This window comes from Spea bombifrons, chromosome 10 (assembly GCF_027358695.1).
Source record: "Spea bombifrons isolate aSpeBom1 chromosome 10, aSpeBom1.2.pri, whole genome shotgun sequence".
NCBI classification, from domain to species: Eukaryota; Metazoa; Chordata; class Amphibia; order Anura; family Pelobatidae; genus Spea; species Spea bombifrons.
The window spans coordinates 26,150,622-26,160,469 of record NC_071096.1 but is presented as its reverse complement, the minus strand read 5'-3'; the positions used below and the strand labels follow the sequence as shown (position 1 = coordinate 26,160,469).

Genomic DNA, 9,848 nt, shown 5'->3' with positions numbered 1-9,848 from the left:
ACGCATTTGCCCCTTTGCCATGCAGGAAATGTTTTCAGACAAACACATCTCACCGCACAATATGTTTAGCACTATTCAGCTCCAGCTCTGATTCAGTGAGCATTCCGGGGGTCTCAGAAGACCCCCACGTGCCTTCATAAAAGGCACTCCTATTGATTTCAAAGGAAGTGCTTTCCTGCCACTTTAAGCAGCCAATGAGGTCTGAGATAAGAGAAGTAAAACCAGTACCCGTGTATGTCACAGGCCTCCCTCATTGGTCACTGGGCCCTTGCTGTCTGGTACCTGAAAGATAAGCTCCTCCCTTAACGTATTTTATTTTTATTGTACTTTTTTTTTTTAGCACGTTAAGTGGAGTGCTTTCATACGCATGCGTTGCTCGGTGGGCTGCCTGGGAGTATTCTGTAAGGATGCCGGCTGAGCTTCCTGTTATCCTCGATTCCTAGCAACCCCTTCACGAATCTATGTGTAATGCTCTCCTGCAGACTTCAGAGTTCTGAGCAAAACAAGTCACGCTGAAACTTTATCTTCACGTCTCCACTACAGGAGCCATTTTGATGGAGCAATCTGCGTAAATCCAAGCGGAACCTTATAGCCTGCAAAATGGCCGCCTCAGGACAAATATGTGCCGCGTACTGGAGACAATCCAGGACTTGAACTTCTATTGGTGCGACAATGTAACCACTCTGTTTACAATTAGTCTAAGGGGATTCGAACTTTAGAAAAAGCCTCTGGTAGAAGATGCTTAACCGATATTCGCTTCCCGTAGCTCTGGGAAGTAACACGAACAGTAAAGTCTGTAGGTCCATTCAGGAACCAGCGTGAAAACTAACACAGCAACAGCCAATAGGGGAGAGAGGAAGAGCATATTAGTAAGTTTTAACCAATGAAAGGACAGAATTGTGTCGAGTAATATTGACGTGTTTGTTGACCAATAGGGAGTTGAAATGCTGTTTTTCGTCCCTTCATCTCCCTGCTCCGGCCAATTACGTTGAGCTGGAAGTGTAAGTCATTCACATGGTTGTAGTGAAGGTCGGAAGACGGCCGCTTAAATAACAGGAGAGGCACACGGAGGCTGCAGGAAATACGGTAGGTCACGGAGAGCGATTGCTATGTGAACGGGTGACACCCGGCGCCTTTCAGTCGGAGTGGCTAGTAATGAGTGACCTCCGAGAATGACTGCAAAAGTGAGGGTGTGATTGACAGCTATTCTAGTGTAAGTGACAGGGCTGAGTAAAAGCGACAGCACTATTGATAGCGACCCATGGCCAGGGAATCTGCATTTTCTTGACTCATATTACAGGAGCCATCAGATTTCATTGGCTGAACGATTTGCAAACTTTGTCGTTTATTTCACAGATTATTTTTTTTTGCAGCCATGTCTAAAGCATCTCGCGCCGCCAAAACTGTAAAGAAAATCGATGTGGCGGGAGTGATTCGTGCGTACGTCAGAGCTGGCCAAGCGGCTCCTGGCCCACCTTTGGGACCCACCTTGGGACAGGTATTATAACATTTTGCACTGCACGTTTAAAGCGACTCCACTGTATCCCTCGATTATTACCTTAAAGCGTGGTATGCTAATATATCCAAGTACTTAAATAAGTAACTTTATTGATAGGCTATTTGGGACACCAGGTTGTGCCTTTTATTTTGTTTTTTGTTTGTCATCACCTTATTTTTTTTTTCTCTCTCCTTTTTAAGAGGGGGATCCCAATTGGCCAGTTTTGCAAAGAATTCAACGAGAAGACCAAAGACATCAAAGAAGGAATCCCTCTTCCAGTTAAAATTTGTGTCAAGGTAAGATTTTTCAACAAAATAAAACTCGTATAGTTCTAGTAGCCCATATGCAAACGGAATCGTTTAAATAAAATGCTTTTCAAATTCAAAAGAAAACATAAAGTTAACAAAAATCATCAATAGAGTAATTCAAAAGCATACAAATTTAAAAAATGCCCCCAAAAATCCATGAAACAAAAGAATAAGCAGTAACAGGAGAGCTGTACCGCAGAGTGCTGAGACATTGGGGGATATCCATGGAACAGCTTCTTTGTCACTGCTTATTATTTTGTTTCATGGATTATTACTTTTGTTTATTGTTTTTAACTTGTGTGCTTTTGAATTGCCTTATTGCTTTTTTCAACAATATTGTTTTCCTTTGATTTTTAGTGCTGTTGTTTTGAGTAAATATTACATTTCCCTGATCTGTTTGTTGGTTTTGTGCACCTCCTCACCTTTCTGTTTGCTGTAACAAGGTAAGATTCTTCAAAATATGCTGTGGTCCCGCGCAACACTAATGTGATAGATGCTCCATAGCTCAAAAATATTAGATGGGGAGCTAAAATGAACACATTTTAGTGCTTCACCAGCAATGGTATCCAATGGATATTTGTGCATCCCTTACCTTGTGCAACAAAAAATACATGTTAATAATCATTGTATTCAATGAGGACCTTTTGTCGACAACGGTAGAGATAAGGTCTACATCAACTATGTTATAAAACCCCTTTTGCGGACTGTACTGACAAAATCATTTAAAAAAAAATACTGCAGGTTGACTACCTTGGCCAGTAAGTTGGCTTTGCACACCCATTAGCTAGTACATTTTTGCTGTTAGATGTTCTCTTAAGTAATTTAATCCTCAAGATCCAGGTTGAGATCTAAACCAATGCCACAAGTCCATGTAAATTTCCAGATGAGCTAGTAATGTCATTATACCTTTTTATTTTATTTGATAATTCTTCATGGGAGATGAGACACACACAGTTTAAACTTGAATGCAAATGTTTCAAGTTGTCGCCATGAAATTACATTTCACAATGATGCAGGACTAGTTTAACCCTGCTTGTACTTGGTTAACCTAGTAAATAAACCCAACTGACTGTTTCCGTCACAAAATAATGTATTTTTTTCTCTCTCAATATTTCTAATTTCAGCCTGACAGGACATACGACCTGAAAATTGGGCAACCTCCGGTGTCATATTTCTTAAAATATGCAGCCGGCATTGAAAAAGGAGCTACACAAACGGGTAAAACAATACATAACTTCCATGAATAAGGGGGTAGAATATATTCCAATAATAACAAATCCATTCTCTGACTATATGTGCAAATCTCACCTACTAAATCATCCTGTCGCCAGTCTAGTGCAGTTTCCTCCAGTGGTATTCAGTGCCAGACTTTGTAGCGCAGTGACCGGGTTTGTGGTTCATATATATGTTAACATTATTTTTCTTTAGTTATTTATAGGCTTAATGATATTCCCTTTTTTCCCTATTTTTCTTGCTTCAGGTCATGAGGTGGCAGGAATGGTGACGCTGAAGCAGGTCTATGAAATAGCATTGGTGAAGTCAAAAGATGAAGCATTTGTGCTGCGGGATATGGAGTTAAAAAATGTGGTGAAATCCATCATAGGAAGTGCAAGATCATTGGGAATCAAAGTGGTGAAAGAGTAAGCCGCCATTGCCTAATCTGGGATAGACAATTACACTTAAGTAATATTGCTCCAGGGGGTTAAAAAGAAGTTGAATAACAAAAATTTCCGGTATTGTGAAGGTTTGGCTTCATTTATGACCTGGTGTTCTTCCACGTTAATTTCACTGTGTTTCTCCGCAGCCTTTCAGCAGAGGAATATGAAAAGTTTTTAGAAGAGAGGCGACTATTTCTCCAAGCTGCAGCTGAAGCACAAAACGCAGAGGCCACAGCAACATCTAAGAAGAAATGACCTCAAAATGGAATGTGACTCTTTGAACTATGTGAAACTGAAAGGCCCCTCAAAGGACTCCATCCATGATTGAGACAAAGTGGCTTGCAAACCCCCCCCAAAAAACTGTTTTTGGTTATCGAGAAAAATGTGCCAGAGAGACCTGAGCAGGGTGTCCCCTGTACTATGTGTTGTAATAAAGAAAATACAGCCAGCTGGCTGAAACTGTTTTCTAACTAAGTTTCTTCTCCATTTGTTATCTAGAATAGTGTTAAGCGAGTGTTTTAGAAGAAAGCATTAAGTGTTCACTACCCAATGTAAAATAATAAATCGAGAGGGAACTCTGCACAAACCTGTTTGTTACACGGTGCACAACAAATCCGTTCCCAACAAACAAAATACCAGTTTGTATGCAATAATTGCAGCAGTCAGTATTTTTGGCAGCTCTCTCACTCTCGGAACCAAATGATCTCTCTTGCTCTCCTATCAGGAGGCTACTTAACTGCCTCTCCCATTAATTAGTGGAACCAGGTGAGTAGTAGGAGAGTTTCTGTTAATCTCCGGACTGGATTCTCACCTGCTGGTCTTCAGCTGCTCACAAAATGTGGAGTGGAGCACTGGCCCGCCCTACTCTCCAAATGCTCCACCCCAGGGACTCAAAATACACAAATAATAGACATCCAACAATTCCATTATTAACCCCTTAGTTCCCCTATAGACGTACCGGGACGTCCAAAAAACGCCCACAAAGAAACCCCTATGGACGTCCCGGTACGTCCAGCCTTTCGTGCAGCGTCAGGGACACATCCCTGCCGCTGCACGGGAGACCAGGCTGTCGTTTGACAGCCTGGACTCCCCCCTGGCAGCAGAAGCCGGCATTGCCGGCTTTCTGCTGCCCGATCTCCCGTAACAGCTTCCGGCATGAAAGCCGGTAAGCTGTTACGGTTGAAAGTGCCCGATCGCGCGATCGCGCAGTTGAAACGCGCGATCGGGCATTCCCTTCCGGGTTACGTCACTGCTGACGTAACCCGGAAGGTCATCGGAGGACAGGATATCCCCTGCGGGGATATCCTGCCCTCCGATGAGGCACAGAGACGCTGCGATCTCTATGCAGGTCTGTGAGGACCTGCATAGAGATCACAGTGTGATCGGTGCAGGGGGATCGCGGGGAGGGGAGTGAGAAACCATCTCTCTCACTCCCCCTCCCGTCCTGTAAGAAAAAGCAGAAAAAAAAAAAACGGTTAGTCATTTAAAAAATAATATTAAAAAAATCATTAAAATATTAATATAAATAATACAAAAAAAAATTATAATGTGGGATGTGATGTCATTGTGACATCACTGGCATGTTCAGGAGGTCCCTAGGAGGACCTCTTACCATTACTGTGTAAAAATAATATATGAAAAATAAAAAAAAATGTAAAAAAATTAAAATAAAAAAAAAATTAAAAAAAAATATATAAAAAAAGATAATAAAAAAATTATTAAAAAACCTTACTTCCCATTGCCCTAGCATAACATCTAGCCAGTATAACCCTCCTGCCCCTGTTCACAACCCCCAAACCCGTTAAGCCATAGGCATACAAATTTTACAAAATTGTACACCTAATAGAACGCTCCCTGGTGCTGGGAAAGTCTGGAAAATCTATATAAATTAGGTATTTCTGAAATCAGGACACCTGAATTAATAAACTTGGAGGGGATTTTCCATCACTTTACCTAATTTTGTGAGGATTCAGAGGGAAAATGTAAAAAAAATTAGTTTAATTTTCTAATCTTCGCTAGTTTTTACTAAATTTCTCATTCTAAATTTCCAGCTAATCATCCAACTATGGTATCAAACGAAAGCTCTATCTCTCCTTGAAAAAACGATATATAGTTTACATGGGTACACTATTCACAGGAAAAGAGAATCATCGCTAAACCGACATACCCCAAAAATGGCAAAATTGCTCTGGGCTTTGAGGTACCAAAAACCCCTGGGATTGAAGGGGTTAACAATACATCTCCCTGGGGCTAGTAGATACTATTGTGGGTAACCACCCTGCAAAATATAAGGGGATATATAAACTCCCTCCATTATCATCCCCTGCTTTCTGTCACAATATATATATATATATATATATATATACACTGCTCAAAATAATAAAGGGAACACTAAGATTACACATCCTGGATCTGAATGAATGAACTAATCGTGTGACATACTTTCGTCTTTACATAGTTGAATGTGCCGACAACAAAATCACACAAAAATTCTCAATGGAAATCAAATTTATCAACCCATGGAGGTCTGGATATGGAGTCACACTCGAAATCAAAATGGAAAACCACACTACAGGCTGATCCAACTTTGATGTAATGTCCTTAAAACAAGTCACAATGAGACTCAGTAGTGTGTGTGGCCTCCACGTGCCCGTATGACCTCCCTACAACGCCTGGGCATGCTCCTGATGAAGTTGCGAATGGTCTCCTGAGGGATGTACTCCCAGACCTGGACTAAAGCATCGGCCAACTCCTGGACAGTCTGTGGTGCAACGTGGCCTTGGTGGATGGAGCGAAACATGATGTCCCAGATGTGCTCAATCAGATTCAGGTCTGGGGAATGGGCGGGCCAGTCGATAGCATCAATGCCTCCCTCTTGCAGGAACTGCTGGCACACTCTAGCCACATGAGGTCTAGCATTGTCTTGCATTAGGAGGAACCCAGGGCCAACCGCACCAGCATATGGTCTCACAAGGGGTCTGAGGATCTCATCTCGGTACCTAATGGCAGTCAGGCTACCTCTGGCAAGCACATGGAGGGCTGTGCGGCCCCCCAAAGAAATGCCACCCCACACCATTACTGACCCACCGCCAAACCGGTCATGCTGGAGGATGTTGCAGGCAGCAGAACATTCTCCATGGCGTCTCCAGACTCTGTCATGTCTGTCACATGTGCTCAGTGTGAACCTGCTTTCATCTGTGAAGAGCACAGGGCGCCAGTGGCGAATATGCCAATCCTGGTGTTCTCTGGCAAATGCCAAACGTCCTGCACGGTGTTGGGCTGTAAGCACAACCCCCACCTGTGGACGTCGGGCCCTCATACCACCCTCATGGAGTCTGTTTCTGACCGTTTGAGTGGACACATGCACATTTGTGGCCTGCTGGAGGTCATTTTGCAGGGCTCTGGCAGTGCTCCTCCTGCTCCTCCTAGCACAAAGGCGGAGGTAGCGGTCCTGCTGCTGGGTTGTTGCCCTCCTACGGCCTCCTCCACGTCTCCTGATGTACTGGCCTGTCTCCTGGTAGCACCTCCATGCTCTGGACACTACGCTGACAGACACAGCAAACCTTCTTGCCACAGCACGCATTGATGTGCCATCCTGGATGAGCTGCCCTATCTGAGCCACTAGTGTGGGTTGTAGTGTGGGTCCGTCTCATGCTACCACTAGAGTGAAAGCACCGCCAGCATTCAAAAGTGACCAAAACATCAGCCAGGAAGCATAGGAGCTGAGCAGTGGTCTGTGGTCACCACCTGCAGAACCACTCCTTTATTGGGAGTGTCTTGCTAATTGCCTGTAATTTCCACCTGTTGTCTGTTCCATTTGCACAACAGCATGTGAAATTGATTGTCCATCAGTGTTGCTTCCTGAGTATATATATATATATATATATATATATATATATATATACCGTACTTCTATTTTGTGTGCCATTGCTGCTTGGATACATTTCTCTATATATATATCTATATATAATATACAAAGGCACCAATGGGAGAAAAGAAAAACAGAGTAACGGTGGGACTGAAAAAAAGTTGACACACTGGAATTATAAAAACTTCTGAGTGTTCTAAGCCACTGGAAACAGATGTTTGGTATATGATTAAAATAATAGGATTTTAATTTTGTATAAAAGGTAGTGAAATTATTATTATTAAAGAGGGCTGAGTTGTCCATACATAATGAGATCGGCAAGTGAAAAAGTTCTACTCCCAGGTTAGTGAATACACCCACATTAGCTAATCTCTCATGCTGCAGTGATCAATTGTATCAAAAGTTTTTGGAAATTTAAGAATTCTGAATTGTTCCAGCTTAACCCTATGAGGTAAAGTGACCAGTATGCTTTTGAGACCCGAACCTGTGAACTCGGGCAAAGGTTTCTCCTTAGGGGGTACAGCGAACAAGATATAGACAGAGATGATCTTATAAAGGAGGCTAGGTCAAGAGATGACCTGTTAACTAATTACTATTAATTGTTTTAAATAGCAGCATCAAATTCCGTAGCGTTGTACAATAGACCCACCATGGAAGCTTCTAATGCACCCAAAATGGATTACAATGAAGTGATCTTCTCTTTCATATGATAGAATCAATTCTAATTAGGTATCTGTCTGTATAGTGGTTTGACAGAATATATATAAAGATATCCTTAAAACAAGTGTTACATTTGTGCCCAAAAGAGCTAAAAGTTTAAGAAATATACCGTCCATAAGTTTTTTTAGTTTTTTTCATCTAAACTAGCCAAAAAAGCCACATACCCTTGCGGTCATAGAGTTTGTACCAGATATGCCCATGCCAACATAAGTAGACCGTTTTCTTCCACAGTTAGAACAATATATAAACTGCTCTACACGTTATGTCACGTATTTAATCCAATGTGGTACTCAATGTGGTGGCCGCGCTGGGAGGAAACTCAAAGAGCGCGTCAGAGAGCATATCTCAGATGTGGCAAATAAAGTTGAATCATCCCTACAAGGCAAACGTTTCTCCTTGTGAAATGGTGGAAATGTATCTCTTTTTAATTTTATAGGCGTTGAACACGTTACCTCTTCACCCCGAGGTGGTGATCTAGTAGCACGCCTCAACCAACATGAGGGTGATGCATCCTCTGCGTGTTAGCCTCATGCATCATTTGCTTATGATCTTTTCTCTCGTAGATAGGTACACCAATTGGGTATTTATTTTGGTGCTTTCAATTTGAGTTGAAAAGTCTGTTTTTCCCTTTTTTTCTCTTTGCTGACTAAACGTTACACTTCATGTTGTGCGTTGCACCACGTTGCCCTGTGAAAACCTGCCTCTCCTTGCAGCTTCTTATCCCAGGAACTCATTTTGTTTTTTTATTCTTGGAAAGGTCTTTTGATCCTCCCGTGACCCTGTATTTTTGTATGCACTCACTATTTGGGGGGCATGTAGCTGCATTGTTAGGAAGCAGGTTTCCTTAACGATCAGGATAAACTCTCATTTGCGAGGTAATTTTTTTGTTTGTTTATTCATGCTTTCTTTGTATTCTATTGTGGTCCTGGCCGGTGCTCTATAATGATCTATTATCCTGTTTTGCTTTTGTATGCATTTACTATGTGACCGTCACTAAGTAATTGAACTTGATCGCTATGCAGTTAGTTTGTTTTTTATCCCTGTTTGCATCGTGTATATTCTCCATTTAACATAGAGATACACTTATGATTCACAACTGCATATCACTACATGATTAGGGCTGCCGCTGTGGCCATCCACACACTACTGAGAATCAAAGTTCTGTTTTATTCTTTTTTTCTTTTCTTTTCTATAAAATATTTCTTTAAGGGCTCTTTGTCCTCATCTGAACTCCGTACTTGCTGGTGGGATTGTGACTGCAGTGCCAGATAGGTGTTCTTAGGTTTTATTCTTAATTCTTGCATTCTTCTTTGTTGGTGTCATCGGGGATAGTAAATTATAAATTTATGTACCATTTTTATATATTTTAACTTTTTTTATGGGAGAGGAGGTTTTGACAGCACCTATGCCTTCACAATGGCTGATCCCTGCATCCTTCTTTTAGATTTGTTGCCATGGTGGCCAGCAGCTACATCACATTGCCTGCTCCTTGCACCATTTTTTAAAGTGTAGGGTTGCCTTAAATTCATATATTTTTTCTGGGGACATGTAATTGTCATGCGGCATGGAAGCAGGCACTGATAGGTTGTTGCCACAGAAACTGAAAACACTTCTTAGAAGGTTCTGTGTGTTTCGTGATCAAACCATTACATTAAATAATGATATAACGCATGGTCTGCTGAGGTCTATTTTCTTACTAGAGAGTGCAAATAATATTTTGACTAAATGGAATGAAACCTTTATGCATGTCAGTGTCTGCTTTTTTCATACCAAGCTTGTTGCATTGCCCTTTTTGT

At 41.7% G+C, this 9,848-nt stretch overlaps 1 protein-coding gene across 1 annotated transcript; it reads left to right on the top strand.

The window, feature by feature from the left end:
- Positions 1–944: 944 nt before the first annotated feature.
- On the top strand, positions 945–3,934 carry MRPL11 (mitochondrial ribosomal protein L11). Its single transcript, XM_053448398.1, has 6 exons — positions 945–1,086; positions 1,374–1,498; positions 1,699–1,794; positions 2,931–3,024; positions 3,287–3,446; positions 3,611–3,934. Exons 2-6 carry the CDS (start codon positions 1,376–1,378, stop codon positions 3,717–3,719), a joined length of 582 nt encoding a protein of 193 aa, XP_053304373.1. The 5' UTR covers positions 945–1,086; positions 1,374–1,375; the 3' UTR covers positions 3,720–3,934.
- The last annotated feature ends 5,914 nt before the right edge of the window (positions 3,935–9,848 follow it).

What these genes read in the sequence shown, in the direction of transcription:
- MRPL11 (XM_053448398.1), top strand. Translation starts at nt 1,376, where the DNA reads ATGTCTAAAGCATCTCGCGCCGCCAAAACTGTAAAGAAAATCGATGTG. An exon ending in CAGTTAAAATTTGTGTCAAG is followed by an intron (nt 1,795 to 2,930) that starts GTAAGATTTTTC and finishes TTCTAATTTCAG; the next exon opens with CCTGACAGGACATACGACCT. An exon ending in GGAATCAAAGTGGTGAAAGA is followed by an intron (nt 3,447 to 3,610) that starts GTAAGCCGCCAT and finishes GTTTCTCCGCAG; the next exon opens with CCTTTCAGCAGAGGAATATG.